This window comes from Peromyscus leucopus, chromosome 7 (genome assembly GCF_004664715.2).
Source record: "Peromyscus leucopus breed LL Stock chromosome 7, UCI_PerLeu_2.1, whole genome shotgun sequence".
In the NCBI taxonomy this organism is placed as follows: Eukaryota; Metazoa; Chordata; class Mammalia; order Rodentia; family Cricetidae; genus Peromyscus; species Peromyscus leucopus.
Window position 1 is genome coordinate 19141566 of NC_051069.1, and position 24765 is coordinate 19166330.

A 24765-nucleotide genomic window follows, 5' to 3' on the forward strand; every position below is an offset into this window, starting at 1 on the left:
GGCTTCCGTCCACTGGGGTCATCTCCCCTCCTCCACTCTCACTGGTGTTTGAGTGTTTGTTCCAGAAAGATTCCTGCAACATAACTACCACTAAAACCCAGTTACCAAGAAGGTTCTGAAAACTCAGAGCACATGACAGCCATGGCTTTGAGGGACCACACTGATGTGCTTGAAAATGACACTGACTTCCTGAAGGCACGTGCCACCCAGGAAAGCGGAGTCCAGAGCTATCACTTGTTTGCTCGTTCTGCCCACCCCCACCTTGCCCTAGAGATCTTGCCAACTGTGGTACCTTAATGTGTTTCTCTAATCTCACAATGGCTTCTATTTCCTACAGTAGTGGTAATAATTAATAGTAATAATATTAATAGGCAGGTCTGGCGGCTATAATCCCAAGGAGGCTGAGGCAGGAAGGTTAAAAGGTAAAAGAACAACTTGGCAAGATCCTGCCTCAAAATTAAAATTTAAAAAGGACTGGAGAGATGGCTCAGTGGTGAGAGCACTTGCTGCTCAATCGTGAGGAGCAGAGTTCAGATCTCAGAACCCACGGAAGAAGCGGGCATCCGGCACACATTCCTATAACCCTAGCTCCAGGGTAGGTGGAGTCAGGAGGATCTCTGGGGCTTGCTGACTTCCAATCTAGCTGGAAAAAAACACAACTCTAAGTTTAGGGAGAGATCCTGCCTCAAAGAAACAGGAGAGTATTGGAAGAGAACGCCCAGTGCCTTCTTCTGGCCTCTATGCATACCCCAACACCCATGCATACATAGACTCACATGGACACATACACACAGGTAATAAATAAATAAATCTTGAAATATACAAAGAGAGGACTGGGGACAACACCATAGACTCAATCCATAGTACCATAAAACAAACAAAGTTATGAATCTTGCCACGTAGAAACAACACTCCCTTAGGGAGTAACAACATAGTAGTGGTTTTTAAATGTTGGAAATAGAAGTACTGCACCCTCCTAGTCAGTTTAGGTCACACACATACACACATGCAAACATGTAGACATACATACACATGCAAAAAAAGGGGGGGGCTTAAGAAGGAAAAGCAAAAAATGTATGGAACAGATGGTTCCTACATTTGACGTACCAGATCGAAATGCCAGAATCACTGTGTAGACCAGGAACAGCAGGCAGTAGTTGATGAAGCTCTGAAGCATGGGCGTGTTCACTCTGTACTTTTCTGCCAAATACTGGCTGGTGATGGCTGTGCCACATATACATAAGGACAGCATCTGGCCCAGAGCTATGGTCTTCAAAATATCCCTAGAGAATAAAGGAAGGACTTGGATCGACTTGCAAGAAGCTGCAACTCACACATACGTACATTTTTGGTTATAAACACAATATGAATTACTGTGGAAATATGAATTAGTCTAAATTTTATTCTAATAATTATTCTAAATAATTGTTCTTTATTTCTTCGTACACATTTGTACAATGTGTGTTTGATGGGTCTGTATGTACATGTGTGTGTGTACCTTCGCAGCATGTGGCGGTCAGAGGACAACCTTGGCTATCTCTGTTCCTGTTCTACCTTCGTGAGATCGGGTTGATTTATTGTCTCTCCACTGTGTACTCCCAGCTAACTGGCCTACAAGCTTCAAAGACCCTCCTGTCTCCAGCTCCCGTCTCACTGTAGAATCACTGAGATTACAGCTGTCCATGACTGTGCCTAACTTTAGGTAGCCTCTGGGGATTCAAACTCAGATCTTTACACTTGCCTAGCAAGCACCTCACCCACTGAACCCATTGAGTCATTTAATTTAGAGGCACAGTCTCATGTGGCCCCCGGCGGGACTTGTACTTGCTGTGGAGTGGATAATGACTTTGAACTTATGATCTGCCCACCACTACCTTGCTAGGGTTACGGTCATGTACTACCATATCCAGTTTATGAACCCAGAGCTGCATCCATGGTAGGCAATCATCCTACCAACTTAAACATATCCTAAGCCTCTTGGATTCATCTTATTGATTACTTCATGAGCACAAAAGTCGAATTAATAGAGTTTGAAAGATTATATTTTTTATTCTCTTTTATTTTTCTCATAACCTGCCCCAATTCCCAAGGAGAGTTACTCTGCCATTCACTGACCATCCATTTAAAGATCATTTTGTTTACTTGGATCTTCATGGACAAGTGGTGTGCGGTGGGGTGTATGATGCATGTGTTCCTACACACACACACACACACACACACACACACACACACACACACACACTAAATAACTGTAAAATTTTTTAAGAAGTAAAAGAGAGGAAGTGCCAGGAAAACGGCTCAGCATGTAAAGGTGCTTGCTGCCAAGCCTGATGACCTGAGTTCAATTCTCAGGACCCACATGGTGGAAGGAGAGAACCAACCCCTGAAAGTTGTCCTCTGATCTACACACACACACCACGGCCGTCATGCCTGCCCCCCACACACACAACACACACACAATAAAGAAATAAACATTTTAAATAGAAGAAGACTGAAGCAGAGGAATTGATCACTCACAGTTCAAAGACAGCTTAAGCTACATAGTGAGTTCCAAGGTCAGTTTATTTATTTAGTGAGACCCTGTCTAAATATATAAAAGGGAGACAAATAGGGAGAGGAGTTTGGGAAATTAGCAGCAGTGGAGGACAGGGTATGTATTAGTTAGAGTCAAGAAAACTTAAACCTGTTTGGCAGACAAACAGAAGACAGCAAGAATAAAACTGAAGATTGACAAGGACGAAATTTAAGAGACATGAAAGACAGCTCTTGGAAGGGTCTAGAAGGAACCAGGCCTGAGCACACTGCAATGTAATCGAAATGCCCTCTAAATCAACACTTTGGGGCAGGGCAGGGCGGGGGTGGGGGGGTGAGAAAGGGTCTCACTATGTAGCCCTGGCTGTCCTAGAACTCACTCTGTAGACCAGGCTAACCTTGAACTCAGAGATCAACCTGCCTTTACTTCCACCACACCTGGCTTGAATCAATACTTCTTAAACTTAAATCATTGACATAAAATTCATATAAATGAAGCTGAGAATCAACCTAAGTTTTTAGTTGTCCATCCTGGCTGCACACTAGGATTGATGGGGGAGCTGCTCTTAAGATACTGACTGCTGGGGCTGGGGCTGGGGAGCCCGGTGATAGAATGCTTACCTAACAAGCAAATCCTAGGTGTGCCTTTAATCCCAGCACTCGGGAGGCAGAGGCAGGCAGATCTCTCTTGAGTTTGAGGCCAGCCTGGTCTACAGAGCGAGTTCCAGGATAGGCTCCAAAAGCTACACAGAGAAACCCTGTCTTGAAAAAACAAACAACAACAACCAAAAAAAAAAACGAAAACAAAACAAAATCCTAGGTGTAATACATAGTACCTCAAAACTAAACAATCAAATACCCCACTAAGATCAAAGGCTTAAAGAAATGTAGCCACAGAATACTATAAAAAATATGGAAGAATTTTTAAATATTACACTTACTGTGTCGTGGATACTCACCCAAACACCTGTGGCAGTCAGAGAACAACTTGCAGGAATCTAGTCTCTCTTACCATGTGGGTTCTGGAGACTGAATTCAAGTCACCCAGTTTGGCAGCAAAGCAACTTTACCCCCAGGCCTCTCACCAGTGTCCCCCCACCCACCCCCCGTCCCTTTTTAATATTGACCGTTGGGTTCTGTGGATGTGGCCCAGTTATGTGCTGTTCCTACAAGGGGTCCTGTGGTTTGGGAGGCAGTGACCCTTTCCTAACTGCTCTCCTGGGGCACCCTCTCTCCCCAAACCCAGCCTCCACACTCCAAGAGTCCCTTTCTAAATTCTGATCTAATGGAATCATCCCTTGTCTACAGCCTTAAGTGGCTCCCCTCTGCCCTCACATGAGGGCCCAACTTTAAAATGGCTGACAAGGCCACCCAGTGTCTGACCTCTGTGCCTGGCTCCAGTTAAATCTAGAAATGTTCTTTCTCGTAGCTGATTTAATTGTCAAATTTTCTTTTCTTGTTTTCCATCTCTTTATGTATCTATTTATTTTTGCTCTGATAAAGGGCTCATGTAGCCCATGCTGATCTCAAACGTACTATACTATAGGATGCCCTTGAGCTCCCATCCTCCTGCCTCTACTCCCCGGCATGGGAGTTACAGGCAAGCAGCACTTTATGCAGTCCTGGGGATAGAACTCAGGGCTTCATGAATGCCAAGCAGGCACTCTAGCAACTGAGCCACCTGTGCCCCAGCCTCACCTGCTAAAATTTCTTACAGGACATTTAGCATATAACGAAAGTGTCTCGGGGTATCGGTTCGAGGACCGGCTGCAGATGTCAAGTTCAATGAAGGCTGGGTACCTTTTGTAAAATGGTGTAATGTTTTCATATAACCCATGCACACCCTCCTGTGTGCTGCAGCATGTCCAGATCTACAGTGCCTAATACAATGTCCGTGTCATGTCAGCTGGTATGTGCTTGCTTCTCAGGGTCTAGTGCCAGGAGATCTGCACATGTTCAGTATACATGTTATTTTTTTCCCTCAATACTTTTAAATGAAATTGGTTGACTCCATAGGGTAAAATGTACAGCTATGGAGAGCCAAATTTCTAATGTGTAATCAGTACGTACTGCCTACCTGGGGCCTTAAGAAAATACTAGCAACACCAACACTCTTGGTTCCCCCAGTTATTGTTGGACCTTCCCTAGGGGTACATACTTTCGAAAGCTTGCTGCTTACTATTCTCATCCATTTCAATTAACATGCATGTAAGTATCACTAGCGGTAAACTGTAGCTTTCCATCTTCCTCAACATTGAGAAAATTCTCCCTATTAATTCTTTACCTCTTTTTCCTTTTCACAACTGTACAGTATTTTGCTGTGTGACTCTATCCCACTTTATTCTTTTGTTGATGGATATTTCGGTTAAATTCCAAGGTTTTGTTGTTCTTGTTTTTAATAAATAATGCCTCTTGCATAGGTTTCCTAATCACATATCTGGTTTGTTTGTTTGTTTGTTTGTTTGTTTGTTTTAGCAATGGTACAAAGGGGTCATGGATATGCTAAGAGAGAGCTCTCCCAGGCACTCTGGGTTATCTGGTGAGAGCCACCTGAGGCTTCCTGAAAGAGGCCAGCTTTTGCTGTGGCTTCAGTGTCCCATGGTGACTTCCTGTGTGTCATCGAGTTTAAGTAGTTACTGTGAAGGAGACTCTGGTGCTAGGATATAAGCATGCCCCACTTCGCTGGTTTGCTAGATTCCTCTTCAAAAAGTTATCCTTCCCGGTGGTTTAGTCTCTTGCAGCCCCAAAGAAGGAGCTGGAAGGATCTGCACCATTCGAGAAAGAGAAGGGTGTCATGAACTAGCCAATCCCCACTAGGCCGTTGAAAGGAGTTTTCACCAGGATGAACGTAGGATTGAAACTGGCTCCCAGGAGGTATGACTGCTTTCCAGACATTTCACCTCTACAGGCCAGGGCACGAGCAAGACCCGAGGGAGGCTACCTCTCCCTCTGGAGCTCGCCTCACTGAGGGGGCGTGGTTTGCACTGGCTGGGGCTGAGGAGGCCCTACCCAGACAAAAGCAGCTAAGGCACCAACCGTTGAAACTCAGATCCCCTTGGGTCTTCCTGTCCCTCCCACCGATTACTGTCTTCCCAAATTTGCATCTTCTCCCCACTCTCCCTGGCCCCTCTCTACCACTCTGCCCAGCCTTCTCTCCACAGGGTTGTTTAGCACAGCTTACCTTAGGAGACCTCTTCTTCAAAGCCCCGCCCTCACCTTGCCTTAGGAAGTAACCCATCCTGGCCTCTCTCCTCTTATCACACCCCTTCCTCAAGCAAAACCAGCAAGTCGGGTGGGTATTCACAGTAGAAAGCACAGACAATCCAATCAAGCCCCCGAGAAGCTAATCAAACCCAGACTGTGGGTCATAGCCCATAAGGGACTTGAAAGCAACAAGAAACGGGAAATAGGTTAGAATAAGAAACGTGGAGGCACTGAGCCCTGCTCATGAACTGGCAGAATTCCTCCAGGCAGCTCATTTTTGTAGTCTACAAGAGCCAATTAAGCCAACTGTCCTCCAAGTTAAGTCTGACTGCCTCCTAGAAGAGAGTGTGTGTTCCAAGTCGAATGCGGAGATTTAAAGTGACAGAAACGCTCTCCTGGCTCCAAATCCTAATGACCTCATCTATAATGGGGGCGGGGGCGGGGGGGGGGGGCGGGGGGGCGGGGAGAGACAGAGAGAAGCTGGAGTGGGTGGAGGTTTAAGGAGAAGGGAAATCAAGAAGGCCTAGAACACCGTCAGGCCCCACATGCATATCTGCTTGTTACCAAAAGGGGCCGAGTGTGGAAGAATTCTGAGCAGACTCCACACCACACACCACGCTCCCCGGCTAAGGGAGGCTCCCGGAAACAACACGCGTCCCACTGTGGACTGTATCCTGCCACAGTCTTCAAACAGAGGTGAACTTCAAAGGGCCGGAAGTGCTCTGCCTGCAAGGCGGACTTCCCAGTTTCTGCCTGCTCGCCCTGGGAGCAGGGCCTCCAGGAACCCAGGCACCGCCTGGAGGGGCTTCGAAGGTAGAAAATGGGCCGAGTTTGTTAACTCTCTGCTGCGCTGCTGTTGACAGATAGTCTATGAACTTGAGAAGCAAAAAAATGAAAGAAGAAAAGCATTACCCCCTCTTCTTTCTTCCAGAAAAGTCTGAAGTACATAGCTTAATATCTCTTCCACTTCAAAACACAGTTGTGCGTTGCTTTTAAGCAAAAATATACTTCATTTTATTCACTCAGTAAATTCTTTTAAAGTTTTTTATTAATATATACTGATCACACATAACACTGAGTTGCATAATATTTTGATCATATTTATCCCCACTACGCTCTCTTAACCCCTTCCTCTTCCTAACTAATCACCTTCCCCGTCATGCTCATGTGGGGGGGGATAGGTGTGTGTAGATGTGTATGAGAGAACTTAATTAGGGTTAATTACAGGAGTATGGGCAACTTGCCAGTGGCTACACCACTGATGAAAATATTTCTCCCTTCCCTTCCCTAGCAACTATTAGCTGTCAACAGACCCCCAGGGAAGATCAGAGCCTCGGGAGTCCCTCCCACTTCCATGACAGAAGGTTGATAGGCCCAATCATGTTCAAGTCTTGTGCAGTTAACCATGGCTGCTAAGAGTTCAAGAGTGCAAGAGTCACGTCATGCCCGGAAGACAGCATTCCACAACACTTCACCCCCTCCCTCCTCCAGCTTCTAACATTCCTTCTGCCTCACTCAGTAGGTTTGTCAGTCAGCTCTGGATGTCAGCGTATACCAAACCCAAGGAATCTAGAACTTCTTCAATGTACGTATTTTCCATTCCAGGCTCTTTCCAGAAGCCCCTGGAGCACAGTACCCCACAGACTCCTTATGGCTCACACTCCAAAACCCTAAGTTCCAAGAGCAGGACACTGCAGCCTTCGTGGTCAGCACAATGTCTGCACAGAATGCGCGTTTGTTGCTGCTGAATATCCCTAAGTTTCTGTCTCCATGAGGATCTAGAGCCAACCATACAGAAAGGATACAATGGGAGAGTGGGAACAAGAGCTGTGCCGGCAGCCAAGGGTCAGGACTTCCCGCAGAAGGTTCCTAACGGAAGACAGGTTGGAATACTTCCTGGTGAGCTTCAAGGGAAACTGAAGGAAGGCTACCATTTGGTTCTGTGCCTAATTCAAATGCAAACTTTACACAGTATACATAAGAGACAGACACAATGATCATCACCCTGTCCCCAGATCTTCTTCACAATGACCACCTTCCCTGTCCCCAGGTCTTCTTCACAATGACCACCTTCCCTGTCCCCAGATCTTCTTCACAGTGACCATCACCCTGTCCCCAGATCTTCTTCACAGTGACCATCACCCTGTCCCCAGGTCTTCTTCACAATGACCACCTTCCCTGTCCCCAGGTCTTCTTCATAATGACCATCACCCGTCTCTAGCACTTCTTTAATGTAGCTTCAAGTTGGGCCAGATGTCCTTTACTTGGATGTATATTTCAAAATCATCAGAGGCTAAAAAGCAAATCAAAGTAATAGCCAAAACTTCTGCTTACAGCAACTTGACCAGATTGTCAGGAAGCAGAGTCTAAACCCCAGTGGGTTTATTTAAGCATCTCCTAGAGAAGTATAAGACAAGATGAGAAAGGCAACGGCTTGATTAGTCCCTCCTTTTCATTTGATTGTTTAAAGTGGTCCAAATGACCGGTGAAACTGGTCACTTGACTGTGATCCATGGCTCCCCTCCACTTCATGTCTCAGTAAATCTGTGTTGCCAAAACTACATGTTGTCAGCTGAAGAAAAAACTTTAAAGCTGAAAGACATCTATGACGTGTAGCTACTTTGGGCAGACTCAAAGCCCCATCTTGTCTACCACCTATAAACACCTCACGGGGGATAATAACTTTCTGTACACTTATTTAAAGAAAACTGAAGAGAAATATTCATTTAGCCAAGTCCTCACACTTTACACATAAGCCACCCAGTTCTGTTTCTAGAGCATTTTAATTATACTGTAAACAAACTCAATTAATTCAAGTAGATTTTTCTCTACACAGCATGATGGTTGATCTTCATTGCCAACAAGAGTGAATTAAGACTCATCATGAAAATATACCTTTGGGTATTGTGGGTTTGAAAGGAAATGGTCTCCTTAAGCCCATAGGGAGGGGCACTGTTAGTAGGAGGTGTGGCCTTACTGGAGGAGGTGTGACTTTGTTGGAGCAAGTGTCACTGTGAGGGTGGGCTTTGAGATCTCAGAATCTCAGATGCTCAAACCAGGCCGGTGGCTCACTGTCTCTTCCTGCTGCCTTCAGATCTGGATGTAGAACTCTCAACTACCTCTCCAGCACCATGCCTATCTGCATGCCGCCATGCTTCCCACCATGATGGCAATGGACTAAACCTTTGAACTGTAAGCCAGCCCCACTTAAAGGTTTTCCTTTAAAAAAAAAAGGTTTTCCTTTATAAGAGTTGCTGTGGTCATGGTGTCTCTTCACAGCAATAGAAACCCAAAGACATGTGTGTCCATGAGAGTTTTTCCAGAAAGGTTTAATAGAAGAAGGAAGATCCGCTTTGAGTGTGGACAGCACCATCTCACGGACTGAATAAAAGGGAGAAAGTGAGCATAAAGCTTTATGGCTCTGCTTCCTGACCCCAGATGCCATGTGCACAGCGGCCTCCTGCTCTTGCCACCATGCTTTCCATGCCATGACAGCCTCAGACTGTGAGCCAAATGTACCTTTTGTCAGGCGTTTTCTCACAGCGACAAGAGAGGTGACCAATGCGCACAGTGAATGGCAATGTAGGTGGCTGATTTTCAATGAACGTTCAGCTATGGTGTTGACAGGCACAGCTCTAGCCCAGCACCTTTATTGTTGAATGGGATGTGAACCACCTGAATACCTTTGTCAGTTGCCCTGAGATTCTCTGTTTCAAAGAAGCTAAATGCTGAGGCCCACTAAAAGAATAAAGAATGTTGGGGAAATGGCTGATTCCAGAACTGGGGTAGGAAGTGAACAAAACAAGCTTGGGCCATTCTTATCAAACCAAAACACATGGGGTCTGGAAGCAGCTGGAAGAACGGACCTTCTAGGTACGGTAAGGATGCTGCAGTGGGCTGAGACATAAAATGTCTGCACCTGGGGCTTAACAGCAGCACCAGCTTGTAAAGGGGCACTCTTTGTTTTATGTACATTGGTGTTTGCCTGCAAGTGTGTCTGTGTGAGGGTGTCAGATGCCCTGGAACTGGAGTTAACAACAGACAGTTGTGAGCTGCCATATGGGTGCTGGGAACTGAACCCAGGTCCTCTGGAAGAGCAGCCTGTACTCTTAACCGCTGAGCCATCTCTCCAGGCCCTACCCTGTGTTTTCTATCCAAATTATGTTCCATGAGGTGACCAAAGGATGGATGAAGGAGGAGAGTTTGTATAAACTCTGGAAAATTATTGATGATGAAATAATCACTTTTTAAGTCATAATCTTAAAAAAAATGGCTATAAATTAGGCATGGTGGCTTATGCCTTTAATCCCAGAACTTGAGAGGCAAAGGCAAGGTGAATCTTTGTGAGTCTGAAACTAGTCTGGTCTACATAGAGAGCTCCAGGCCAGCAGAAACTACATGGTGGGACCCTGTTTTCAAATAGACACACACACACAGAGTTTTGTGCACTTACGTGTGTGTGTGTGTGTGTGTGTGTGTGTGTGTGTGAGAGAGAGAGAGAGAGAGAGAGAGAGAGAGAGAGAGAGAGAGAGAGAGAAAGAAACAGGATCTCACATACCCCAGGCTGACCTCGAATTCATTATGTAGAATCCTCCTGCTTCCACCTCCAGAGTGCTGGCATCACAGCCCCTCATCACCATGCCCAGTGACAAGATTTTTCATACACACTAAAACATCACATATGTGTGGTCTCAGCTATAATTATATCTAGTGTGGTAACACTCATTTGCTCTTGCTAATCAGGAGTTCCAGTGTGTGATCAGTTAAAAGACAGAGGAAAAAAATACTTTCATTATTCACAAATGCAAGGATAGGAACAATGTGTAGCAATCTTTCAAAATAGAATTCCTACATTCCTAGCCAAAATAAGAAGGAAAAACAAAAGAAATTTGTAATGGAGGAAGACCTAAAGTTAAACAAAGCATCTGTTTCTGTCCGGATTCGTGTGCAAGTCTCAGGCCCCTGAAAGGCAGCTTCACACTCATCTCGGGCTGGGTGTGAATCAGTAAGAACTGGCTGGATGGACCACAGCAAGGCTAACACTGCAGGGAGAGCCAGGCTTTCTGAGGGCTGCAGCGGCCCATCCGCAGCAAACGGATGATGGAGCTTATGATGGGTCCTAAGACAAAACCACTCTAGAGTGCAACCCAGAAGCACGTTGTCAGGAACAAACGAAGAGTGATCTTGGTCATGCACAAAGGAACACATGCAAAATATAAAGTAACTCAGCAAAGCAGGTGTGTGTGCCGGAACCCAAGCACACCTGGCCAAGAGGGCTTCTTTATTTTATCCCTGGTGGTGGTGGTAGTGACTGCATCTCATCCCATCAGTGGGAGCTCAGCTTCACAATTGGAAGGCAATTGGTTAATCTGTACAAATGGGAAGGTTCAGGAAATATGAGCTCTTACTAGGCTAAATATCTCTGATAGGAAAAAGAAAAAAAAAAAAAGGTCCTAATAGTGTGGACCCAAAGACAAATACCAGCAAGCAATCATTTAAATATGGTGGAGCCAGGCATGGAGGCACACACTAGTAACCCAGCATTTGGGAGGTGGAGGCAGGAGGATAAGGAATTCAGGGTCATCCTCTATGATGACAGAGTGAATCCAAGGTCAGTCTGGACTACATGAGACCCTGTCTCAAAAAGCCTAATTAATGAATTAACTAGAGCAGGAGAGATAGTAACTTGGTAGCTAAGAGCATATACATTTGCTGAGAGCTCTCGCAGAGGATTAAGCTCAGTTCCCAGCACCCTCGTCAGTTCACAGTCACCAACTCCAGTCCCAGGGGATCCAATGCTCCCTTCTGGCCCTCTTGGGCACCTGAACGTACATAACAGCTACAAAGATGTACACATAAATTTAAACAAATAAATATGATGATGATAACATCAATAATGTGGGGCTAGGGTGTAACTCAGTGGTGGACACAAGGCCCTAGGTTTGATCCCTAGCATGGCAAAAAATAAAAAATAGAAATATAAAATAAGCTACAATGTACAGTGTAATGGAGCAGAGTGGTAGTGATCAGTTCTGCTGGGCAGCATGAATTCTAGAAAAGAAACTTGGCAATGGGGGAAGTCTCTTGGTCCATTAGCAAGACTTCTGTATCTGAATGGAAGACAGAGCCCAAGGTGACAGGATGGAAAGATGGAGAAAATTATGGGGTACCAGAAGAGAAGAGGGCTCCTCACCACAGAGTCTGGTTGGAACCTCTCACAGACTGAGATTCAAAAACTCCAATACAGTTAACAACATTTGTCATGAAGGCTGCCAACACAGAAACAATACATAAATGTTAAAATAACAATGAACTTGGCTTAGAGCCCAAGCCTGTGTGACCTTCAAGCAGTCTTATTTCTTCCCAGATATTTTCTGGGAATCTCAAAAACAAGACCAAAGCTTTGTTTACAGTCAAAAATCAAATATTCTCAACTTTCCTGCAACCCTTGCAAACAAGAGTTTTACCTTATCATCTGCAGCCTGAACAATGCATAGGAACCAACCACCCTAGGACATCATCTAAGTCTGAGGTGAGAAGCCACCCCAACCAGTAAAGACTTCATCAGCTCCCCCTCCAGATGTCCCACACCCATTGCTCGGGTGTTTCTTACTGTCTTCCCAAGCACCTGTCTTTCAACTCTTGTGCTTAAAAATGCCTTCTCATAAACTCCAACTCTGGCTCATTCTAAAATTCTTTTCTGCCACAAGAGTCAAAGTCCTTAAAAGATAAGAAACCTTCAGCTGCTGCTTCAGCTGGGAGGCGTTTTCGCCCCGAGCCTTTGAACACCAAGAGTAGAAAAGGTTCAGGAAGTCGAGCTCTAGGGCTGGATTTGTGAAGAAACTTCAGATCTTCTTTCTTACGGTGGGTTTACAGGCTAGCTGCCGTGCCCAGCCAGCATCTGCAGGTGGTTTAACTGCTGAGTCGTCTCCTTCGTCCTCATCATGACTTATAGTACACTCTTTTCTACCTGTCTGTCTGTCTGTCTATCTATATTTTATGTGCATTGGTGTTTTTCCTGCACATATGTCTGTGCAAGGGTGTTGGATCCCCTGAAACTGGAGTTACAGACAGTTGTGAGCTGCCATGTGGGAGCTGGGGGTCGAACCCAGGTTCTCTGGAAGAGCAGACAGTGCTCTTAACCACTGCGCCATCTCTCCAGCCCTATATGACACTCTTTAGTGATATCAGTTAGCAATAGTTTTAGGACCCAGGGGGATCTTAACAATGTGTGACTCTGAAAACATAGAGAAATAGAGAGAGATCCCCTGATGTCCTGGGATTCACAACACGGAAGTAAAGAACAGTCAAGAACTTACGGAAAGTGGGTGAGTGTTAAGAAATGGGCAGCCGGGAGGGGATTTCATGGTATTTCATAGACTCAAAGAATGAAGAGAAGTTATTCAGGTCAAGATTAAAGCCATGGAAGATGGGGAGGTATCTTAGACTGTGTGCAAGCATGATGACCTGAGCCCAATCCCCAGAGGACATGTGAAAAGTTGGACATGGTGGCACACCTTCGTAACCCCATCACTAAGAAGGCAAAGGCAGGCAGATCCCAGGGGCTGGCCTAGCTCAATCGGTTAGCCCCAGCTCAAAGTGAGAGATAATCTTTCCAAAAAGGAGCCAGAGATGGCTCGGTGTTTAAGAGTACTTGTGCACAGTAGTGGTGGCGCACGCCTTTGATCCCAACACCTGGGAGGCAGAGACAGGCAGATCTCCTAGTGTGAGGTCAGCCTGGTCTACAGAGTGAGTTCCACGATAGCCAGGGTTACACAGAGAAACACAGTATCGAAAAACCAATAAATAAACAAACAAAATAAGAGTACTTGTTACTCTTGCAGAGGACATGGATTGAGTTCCAGGATAGCCAGGATTACACAGAGAAACTCTGTAGATAGATAGATAGATAGGTAGGTAGGTAGGTAGGTAGGTAGATAGATAGATAGATAGATAGATAGATAGATAGATAGATAGATAGATAGATAGATAGACAGAGATAGAGAGATAGATATAGATAGAAGAATACTTATTCTTACAGAGGACGTGGGTTTGGTTCCCAGCACCTACATGGTGGCTCACCACCAGGATAGCCATCCTGAGGAATGACACTCAAGCTTGTTCTTTGGCTTCCACACCACATATGCACACGCATAAACATTCGTACCAGCACACACACATGAACATACGGTACACAAGCACACATACAAGGGATAGGTGTGGGGAGACTCCATGAGAACCACCATCCCATCAGATGGAAGAGCATTCTCCAGCACCATTGTGGACGAGTAACTCATCCAGGGGAATCAGCACCCACAAAATCTCTCCCAACCCTGTGGCACAAACAGAACCCAGCGGGAATAGTTCTTGACTGGTAATTTCAAAGAATGAGTATGCGTGGAGAGCTACCTAACTGAGAAGAACTGAGAAAGATTTCCCTGATGTAAATGATTGCTACACTGTTACCAAATCCAGGACAGCTCACTGCATAGCCCAGGCGGACTTCACACTGTTCATCCCCCTGCTTCAGCTCCCCAAATGGTGTGATTATAGGTGTGCTCATCCACCCTTAAAGCTACTTGTTTCATTATCACCATTTTAGATCCTGTGACTAAATGTGGGAGGGAAGTAAAGGCCATTCCACAAATAGCCACATTCTCCCCTCAAACATGTAAACAGGACACTGGTTAAAAGCCTTGAGCTGGGGACACTGTCGTGGATTATTATCCAGGAAGGTCCAATAAGAAAGAAGCTTTCTCAACTTAATCAGAGAAAGAGGTAACTACAGAAGGATTAGAGACATTGACTTTGGAGATGAGAAGGAGCCAGGAGATAGGACATGCAGGTGGCTCTTAAGAAACTGGAAACAAAGGACGGGATTCCCAACTAGAGCATCTAGAAAAAGACACAGCTCTACCAATACTAATTTTGGCCCAATGAGGCTTCTGTTGGTTGGCCTTCTGAGCCACGGAATGAAAGATAGTAAAGTCACATTGCTTTGGCCTAAACTTAATGAAGATGAAATAACAGAGACACGATCACTTTATAAGCCATAATTTTAAAACATGGCTAGAGGCTAAGGCATGGTGGCACATGCCTTTAATCCCAGCCCTTGAGGGGCCGAGGCAGGCAGTTTGTTAGGACAGCCACAGACAACTAATAGACAAAACTGATTAGCATGAGCTATTTTAAAAACAGTATAGAGCTTACTGTTAGAACTACTTACATTCTTCTTAGTAAATCTGCTTAGGAGAAAGATAATCAAATCAAATAAAGGATCTATTAAGTAGCTGTGGGCAAAGTCAATCAGGAGCCACTTTGGATTAAAACACTCACCACTTGTGGGGGTGGGGGAGGTGATAAAAACCAGGCCTTCAAGCCAGAAACTGATAAAATAGTTTTACACAAATGAACAAAAATTAAACTTGTAAATCTGGTGGTTTCTTCTTACACCTCAAGTTCTGTGTGAGCCTTACATAGTCAAGAACATAGAGGACGTGTTAATAGTCTCTCTCCCCCATACAGTAAGAGGAACTAGGGGAAGCACCGGCCACCACACTGAGTTCCCACATATATTATTAACTTGCTGGATTTTCACATAACAGTGAGAGTACACATCATCTTTGCAAAGATTCTGTCACCTGACCAAGTTCAAATGTCAATCAAAACAGAAACACTGAAGTCCAAAGATGATGTTAGCGCCCGTCTGTGTTCTTTCCATCTGCCAGGCTCAGAAGATGAAAAGAGGGAGAAGAAGGTAAGGAAAGAGATGGGGACTGGCAAGTTGGCTCAGTGGGTAAAGCCATTTGCTGCTAAGCCTAACTATCTGAGTTCCATACCTGGGACCTGCATGGTAGGAGGAGGGAACTGACCACAGTGGCTTGTCCCCTTGCTTTCACACACTCACACACACACACACACACACACATGCACACGCACACACACGCACGCACATGCACACGCACGCACGCACGCACACAAAGGAAAAGGGCCCAGTACCAGATTGTCAACCTATAAATTCCTACTTCGTTTTGATTATAATCCTCCTAATCCCATTTTCTACATTGTGACAGCATGCATTGCGTTTGTTTTACTGGTCTATGAATGCAGACACCATCATGGACATTCTGACTGCTTCCCCCATATCTACAGTCAAATAAAACATAGTGGTAACAGTAATGGTAAGGATCATGACTGAGTGCACACTACAGAGCACTAGTCTAAGGATTTCACATCTCTACTTCATTTTTAACCCAACAGCCTATTGAGGGAGGCGATGTTATTGCTCCTATTTATTGATAAAGATGCAGAGATATGGAGCTGTACTGAAAAAGGACTACCTCTGTCTCTGAAGACTCACAAAAAGAATATTAATAATCACCTTCATATCCTAACAGATGTGAAGTGGTGGAGTGAAAATACCTGTGGGCCAGATATCACATTAAACACCCTTACTCGTCACTCAAACCTGACCAAAACTCTTGCAAGACAGGGACTACAGGTGCAGTCACATGGGAAAGAGACTGAGCTTCAGCCATTCGGGGAAATAACTTGCCTAATTCGGGGAAGTATTAAGTCTGTGTTCTTCCTGCTTTTCACACTGTCCCTTGATAACCGTAATAAAATGTGATCTTGAGGATTACAGTGCCACACAGGGACCGGCTGATATGAATTACCCCACATCTCTAACAACAGGCACTGACGAACAGCCCACTGGGGCATGTTTGACAAATATTTCAATGCATGGTGTTTTGGTGAAAATCAGGGAGACAGCATAAAATCTCTCCTGAAAGGGGCTGAGGGGAGAATTAAGACGCGCAGGATTAACCTGGGGTGACATCCACACCACTGACCTGCAGGAGTTTCCATCCCTAAGACAATCCACGAGGCAGGCTCTGCCCACCACTTGGCAAAAGAACTGAGGGCAGATTAACCCTGCTCTCAACAGGCAGCCAGGAAGCCACAGCCCATAAAACATGGAGTTCTTAGAGATGCCTGCATTTATTAGAGCGAGACCTAATGAAAAGTTTGGAAAGGCTACTTTTTTCAACGTCTAAATTTACCTGCTTGTGGATTAGCAAAGCAAAAGTCATTTTCCCTCTGGTTGCTGGTGTGGTTTACACTGCAGCAGATGCGTGTCTTCAAATGAAGACAACTGTCTGACCCGCTGTCCGAAGCAAGAAGCCCACAGTGAAGGAAGGCGGGACACGGAGCTGGAGCCCTAGTGTGGTTTGGGTTCCTGGCTCCGGCTGCCTCCGCGCTGCGGTTTGGCAGCTCCGCCCTCCTTGACTCTGTAAAGCAATAGATCTGTCTTCCCATGCCAGTGGTGAGCTGGATTTCCCTAAGAACCCATCACTCAGCGGTTGCCAGCCAGTCGTCTGAGGACAGAAGTGGGGACCAGATCTCAAAGCTCCTGGGGACCGGGCCCAGTGAGAGGACTGGGAGGGGCGGTGTTTGAGGAGATTTCCTGTGAGTCACTGGGTCCTTTCCAGCGTTTTAACACCCACCAGTTTCAAACCAGAAAAACTGTCACACCCCTCCCTTAAGTCAGGCCCAGCTGGCACTGGTTTCAGCCAGCCCACTCTCCCTCGGTGCTCTCAAAAGAGATCTTCTACTACCAGACAAGAGGAAAAGAGCATCCGTGTAAAGCTAGTGCACTCACACACGCACGCACGCACGCATGCACGTGTGCAGGCACACACATAGAATTAAGAATAAAAAATAGGAGCTGACTATCTTATTCTTTCTCTCATGTGTAGAATCTAAAGTTTTAAAAAGAGAGACGAACGAATAGGGGTATTCTGACTAGTCTTACGTCAAGCTGGCACAAGCTAGGGTTACCTGAAAGGAAGGAATCTCAGTTGAGAAAATGCCTCTATAAGGTGCAGCTGCTTAAGAAAATGAAGACATTTTCTTAATTAGTGACTGGTGGGGGAGGGCCGCATTGTGAGTGGTGCCATCCCTGGGCTGGTGGTTCTGGGTTCTATAAGAAAACAGGCTGAGCAACCATGGGGATCAAGCCAGTAAGCAGCACCCCTCCATGGCCCCTGCATCAGCTCCTGCCTCCTTCCAGCCCTGCTTGAGTTTCTGTCCTGACTTCCTCCAATGATGAACTGTGATCTGGAAGTGTAAGCCAAATAAACCAAAAAAATGGGGGGAGGGGGGGGGAATGGCCCAACAGTTTAGAGCACTGGCTGCTTTTTTAGAACGCTTGGACTTAGTTCCCAGCACCCACGAGGTGACTGCCAACTCCCTGTAGCTCTCATTCCAGGGGATCTGATGCCCTCTTCTGCCTCCTTTTAGGCAGGGTGTGGTGGTGCTAACCTTTAATCCCAGAATTCTGGAGGCAGAGGCAGGAGGATCTCTGTGAGTTGGAGGCCAGCTTGGTCTACAGAGTGAGTTCTGGGACAACTAAGGCTACCACAGAGAAACCCTATCTTGGAAAAAAAAATAAAATAAAATAAAATACGTTTTAGAGCTGGGTGGTGGTGGCACACATCTTTAATCCCCGCACTCAGAAGGCAGAGTCAGGCAGATCTCCATGAGTTCAAGGCCAGCCTGGTCTACAGAGCGGAGATCCAGGACAGGCACCAAAACTACATAGAGAAGCCCTGTCTTGAAAAAAAACCAAAAAAATAAATAAATAAACAAATAAATAAAATACCTTTTAGATATATAGATATTTCCCATTGCAGTATACAGCTGAAAATCCACAACACTAAGGAGGTGCAGACAGGAGAATGAGGAAGGAGTTCAAGGTCATCCTTGGTTATATATGGAATACAAAGCCCATCCTGAGGTAACTGAGACCCAGTCTAAAAGAAAGAACTGGGCATGGTGGATCCAAGCACTCTGGAGGCAGAGACAGGCACACATCTCTATGAATTAGATGCCAGCCTGATCTACAGTGAGTTACAGGCCAGCCAAGGTTATATAGTGAGACCCTTTTCACAGAGAGAGATGGAGGGGAAGGAGGGAAGAGAAAGTCATACAGATAAAAACTATATTTAAGCCGGCCGGTGGTGGCACATGCCTTGAATCCCAGCACTCGGGAGGCAGAGGCAGGCGGATCTCTGTGAGTTTGAGGCCAGCCTAGGCTACAGAGTGAGTTCCAGGAAAGGCACAAAGCTACACAGAGAAACCCTGTCTCAAAAAACAAAAAACAAAACAAAACAAAAACCTATATTTAAAATACATACATACATATAAATATGTAATAGATCTGAAAGCTAGCAAATGGTGAAGGGAGGACTCAGGTGGTGACTATCTATAGTTATCTGTAGTGGAACAGATAAGGGGTGAAGAAGGGAATGACTACTGGCGCATATAAATTCTAGTTTAGGGATAGCAGTGGGTTTATGGGAATGCATTACATTAAAAAAATTAATAGAGCTATTCATGTGCCAACACTGAGAGTATATCATGAGCCAGGAATTAAGATTAATCTGCTTTGTGCAACTGGAGTCTGAACAAATAAGTTAAGTGATGTTTCAGGAAGATATTTATCTTGAGGTTAATGTACTGTCAGGCATGCTTAGAGACACAAATGGCTGGGAGGGAGGCTGCCAAAGGTCCTTTGAGGGTGGGTGGGCTGTGTGCTTGCTTGCTTTTACTATCCTTCTCACAAGGGGCAACAAAGTACCCAAGGCTAGCAGCACAGAACACCAGGCCAAACTGCCTGACTGGAAGGAAGCATGGCTCGTTCCAGGCTACAGTATGACTGATCCTATCAGGTGGGATTACTAATGCTCCCTCTGCCTCGGTTTCCCCATGTTCAAGTGGGGAAGCTAATGCAGAAAATTAGCAGAAGCAGAATGTGGGTCAGATGTAGACTGCTTGCTTAGCACGCTAGATTTAATTCCCAGTACTTGGAGCTGGGGTACAACTTAGGAGGCAGAAGCAGAAGGTTGAGGCGTTGAAACAAAAACAAACAAGACAGTTCTTTAAAGCGGGTCACACCTTTAATCCAACACTGAGGAGGTTAAGACCAACTGATTCAAAACCAGTTCCAGGCCGTCCCATATCCCGGAGGAAAAGAAGTTAACAGAAGGATTACATGAACTAATGTTCCCTGAAGCCCTGGAATACTGTGATCACTCTGGAGTACACAGCTAACCATGCTCGGCAAAGCTCAGCTCTTGCTGTTTTTACCTCTCGCCTGACAGCCCGCGTGAAAACCAGGCAGGAGCTGCTGGACACAATGTCACACACCTCTGTTCCTAGCAGTAGGGAGACAGAAGCAGCATGACCGCCAAAACTTCAAGGCTAGCCTGGTCTACATGGAAGGAAGGAGTTACTCTTTGAAAATATTTTCTAAATTCATCTAGAGCAGGAATGTCTCCAGAGTGCTCTGGCCAGATCTACTGCACCATGCATGGACCCAGCCTCAAGTTTTCAATAGGAAACTGAATTATATTCTCTCTTAAATATTCTGGTTTTTAAAAAAAATAACTAGCCAGGTGGTGGTGGCACACACCTTTAATCCCTGCACTTGGAATGCAGAGGCAGGGGGATGTACAAGTTCAAGCCAGCCTAGTCTACATACAGAGTGAGTTCCAGAACAGCCAGGAGAAGAAGAGAAACTCAAAAACCAAGAGAGAGAGAGAGAACAAACAGACTAAAAAGGAGTTTTGGACCTCGTCGTGGTCTTTCATGGAAGCTGGGTCACATCATTAGTATAGTAGTTAAATTTGTCCAATTGTTTTAATTACTGTAGACTCCTATAACCATTCAAAATAAACATCCCCAAATCTGGGCAACAAGACCTTTCATAAATCAGGCATGGTAGTGTGGTGCTTGCCTGCAATCCCAGCATTTAGGTGGAGGCAGGAGGATTAGAAGTTCAAGGTTGTCCTTGGCTACATAGTGAGTTCAAGGCAGGCCTGGATGATAATCTGTTAGAACTTGTTAAAAACCAAAACTATTTATACGAAGTCTTCATGCATGCCACTATTCCTACTTTGCTTTTCAGTAGTTCTAAAATACTAAGTAGCTTGGTTCCTGGAGGGTTTAATAGTTAGAAAGTATAATTTTAAAAGAACACAGGTTTCCAAAGACATGCTTGATAACACAGAAAAAGTCACACGTGACAACGTGGGAGTAAAAGTTAGAAGAAATAAAACAAATAATTCACTTAGATGGCCTGGAGCACATCCTTGTTACTCAGAAAAATCAGTTAAACTCACAGGAGGGAGGTGGTGCCAGGGTGAAGGCACTTTGTGTATGGAAAGGAGAGTGTTCTTGGGTTTTAAATGTGCAGTGAAGAACTTAACTGTATCTCTTGAGGCTAGAAGGATGGCTCAGTGGTTACAAGAACTTTCTGTGCAACCCAAAGGACCAGAGTTCGAATCCTAGCACCCATGTAACAAGCTAGGGCTCCTGAGTGTTCCTGTAACCCCAGCTCCAAAAGAGATGGAGACAGAGGAATTATTAGGGCTTGGTGGGTTCCAACTGATCCAAGAAAACTTGAGCCCTGGGAGAGATTCTGCCTCAAAGGAATGGGTAGAGATCAATAGAGGAGGACACCCAACACTTCTGACCTCTGTGTGCATAAAGATACATGCACTGCATACACATGAACAAATACATAAATATACACTAAATAAGTAAATCAATTTTTTGGAAAAAGAATTTTATTTCTTTTCTTTTTGTTTTGTATGAGACAGGATCTTGCTAACTATCTCCAGCTGTCCTGAAACTCTTTATGTAGCCCAAGCTGGCCTTAAACTCACAGCAATCCTCCTGCCTCAGTCTCTCAGTGGTAGGACTACAAAAGTGTACTATGATATCCAGCTAAGAATTTCAAGTAAAGTTTTTTTTTTTCTTTACAAAATCTCTAGGATTAACAGCAAATGGGCCTGCTGAGTAATTAAATGGAGTGGCCTACCCTAGAGAGTTGTCCAGCACCAGCCAACTCAATATTGGAGAGTAGCTGCCAAAAATCCTGCATAGATGAATTAACAGAAGTGAGAGATCCACTACACAAGAAGTGCCACTCGATTCAATTTTTAAGTAAAGTCGGTGTTTAGAAGAGGGAGCTTGAAGCCTTCTGGAAAACCAACCTGCTTGAAATAAGTTCTCTAATGATCCTCAGTAACAGAAGGAAATCGGTGTGTGTGTGTGTGTGTGTGTGTGTGTGTGTGTGTGTGTGTGTGTGTTGTAAAGATCCAACTGTTTGGTTGTGACTGTTTTGAGACAGGGTCTCATGTAGCCCTGATAGGCCAGGAGCTGGCTCAGTCTGGATTGACCTTAACTCCTGATTCTTCTCCTCGGATGAAAGAGCTGTGTGCCACCATCCCAGTTTAGGAAGTGCTGGGGAATTGAACCCAGGGAATTGAACCCAGGTCCTTCGGTGTGCTAGGCCAGTGTTTTACACACTAAGCTACAGCCCCAACGTCTAACTTTTAAATGAGTTTACCAAAACATTTCTCAAAAGAGTTTCCAGGAATGGCAGCTCCCATCGTCTGCCCATGTGGCCACCTTCTAAACATCTCTGAAAGCTGCCCTTCAGAAAGAGCCTACTTTTCCTTCTGCCCTAGCTCTCACATCTTATTTACCACAGCTAACAAGAGGAGGGGACCACACATGGGTAGACCATGATTCTCCCAGATGATGGGTTGTTAAATGAAGGTCTCAGTGCTGGGTATGGGATACCTCCCTGTGGATGAGCTACTGGTCAGGGAAGGCCCCCAGGCTCCCAGAACAACACAGGCTACCGCCGTTGCTCTTGGTTACCCACTAGAACTAGATGGTAAGACTATTGCTGAAGACACAATACACTTTGGGTGCAAGACAGAGAAATCAAGCTGGAAGTGACCTGAAAACTCTCTTTAATGACTAGTTTCCATAGTGCCAGAAGGTGCTATATAGACCACTGGGAGAGAAAAGACACCAATGGTACCTATGCAGCCAACCCTCTACGCTACAACACCGACCTGAAAGGCAAGGTGTGTCCAGCGATGTAATAGCGGTATGAACGGCAAGGGGTTAAGCAACTGCTTTTAGATTGAATTTGAAAATGGCTTCACAGGAAGGAATTCATGTCTGGTACTATAAGCCTGGTCAAAAGCCCATGGCTAGGGAGGTCACAGGCCCCAGGAGGAACCTACTCCTGCATTTTGCTAAACAACATATTGTCAAACTGCCTTCTAAATATTTGTGCTTATACCTATAGATTAGTGCTTTCTTCAACCTTGGCCAAAAAAGCTTCTCTCTGCAGTGGTCAGCAGTGAATGTGGAGACTCGGAACTAGCCAAGTGCTGAGAATAAGTGTCTATTGGATGCCCAGCCATAAATGAGACATCTACAGCCACCCCACCCCATCCTTCAGGCTCACGAAAGGGGTGGGAAAATGTAGGAACTGGAGGACGGGGAGGAGTGTGTGAAATTCTGTCTTTGGGTCATGATATGGCCGCTGCACCCATCAACTGAAGACACCTATACTTACCTGCACAAAGTCAAGTCAACAGGTCAGCTAGCATTCAACAGGCAGGGCCACCTGGACTCAGAGGGTCATTAACAACCAAAGCAGAGAGGACACAAAGAGGAAGAGAGGGAGTCGGTGGTGCATCTATAATCAGAGTGCATTATTTACATGCATGAAGCTGCCAAAGATAATAAGTCAAGATATTCCATTTTTAAAAATAGGTTTTTACTGTTCCCATCGGCCTGTCCTATCTTCAGAAGGGGAAGAACTGCTACCGTTTTTTTTTTTTTTTGGATTTGTGCCAAGGGCAAAGTACCACAGGGGCTTCTGAGATGAACTCCAGCCTCTGCCCTAAGGCATTTTCCAGGGCTAGTGGTAATTATTGCCAAGCTTTCAACAGTAAGCGCAGGGAGGGGTGGGGAAATATACCTTACAGATAGAGAAGCGGGGCATGCGACCGAGCTGGGTGTGAGGGCGGGTGGGAAGGAGTCGTCGCACATCCCGGCTTGGCACTGTCTACAACACTCTTGAAGCCTCCACAAGAAGAAAGAATGCAAAAAGCACCAAGGAGGGAGCCCCGGGGAAAAGGCTGGGTGGTCACAAGGGAAGCACAGGGGTCTGTCTCTGAGCGATCATCATTCTGGGAGATGAACCAGGAGTCGAGGGTGGGCAGGGGACTGAGACCCTGGACTTGGCACGGGGAAGTCTAACTACCCCCACAGAGACAAATACTGTGTGAGTCCAGGCCATCGCTAGGGGCATCCAGAGAAGTCAGATTCGTACACGAAGTGGACTGGGGTTGGGGATGTGGCTCAGCAGGTAAAGGCACTTACTGCCAAGCCTGATGACCTGAGCTTAATCCCCAGGGCCCACGTGGTGGAAGAAGAGAATGACTTCTACCCGAGTTGAACTCTGAACTCTATACACTTGCAGCATAAACATGACCACACACATACACAGATAAATATAAGTAAATATACAAATGTCTTTAAAGGCAAGGAAGGAAAGAAGGAAGGGAGGAGAGGAAAAAAGAAAGGAAGGGACGAAGATGAGGGCTGGGGGGGGACTGCCAGGGCCAAGAAGGCAGGGTTGGTTTTGGGGTTTTTTGTTTTGTTTTTGGAATTATGAACACATTTTGCAAGAGGACAGTGGTGGAGGCTGCACTGTATAATGATGCCTGCCTCTAATGTCTGTAAACACCACACACAGAAGTAACTAAAAAGAGAGAATTCAAACTATGTACATTTTAGCCTAATTTTTAAAGCACTGAGTCAACTGTTATGAACAGGCACAAAGGAAGAAGAGGGAGACGGAGGAGGGAGGCCACCAGGAGAGGGACTTGCGGTCCTGGGAGATTGGGTGACCGTGGCTTTCACACTTGTGTCCGCTGCCACTTTCTACAAACCCAGAGAGAGACTAAACATTGTCACCCTCTCCACATTCTTGTGTTAGCCTCTCATGCCCAAGCGGACAGTAGGCAGGGGCACAGTTTTGGGAGGTGCTTAGGGAAGGAGGATGTGCACTGGTTAGTTTTTGTCAATTTGACAGAAACGAGTCACCAGAGAAGCTGAAAACATGGAGCCTCAACTGAGGTACTGCCTCCA

At 45.5% G+C, this 24765-nt stretch overlaps 1 protein-coding gene across 1 annotated transcript in view; it reads right to left on the bottom strand.

Moving 5' to 3' along the window:
• Window positions 1–24765, bottom strand: part of Slc35f2 (solute carrier family 35 member F2) — a 49111-nt gene that overhangs the window by 17004 nt on the left and 7342 nt on the right. Inside the window, exon 2 of the mRNA XM_028864970.2 lies at window positions 1108–1283. Coding sequence (XP_028720803.1) covers window positions 1108–1283 — 176 coding nt within the window. The remainder of the gene's footprint in view (window positions 1–1107; window positions 1284–24765) is intronic.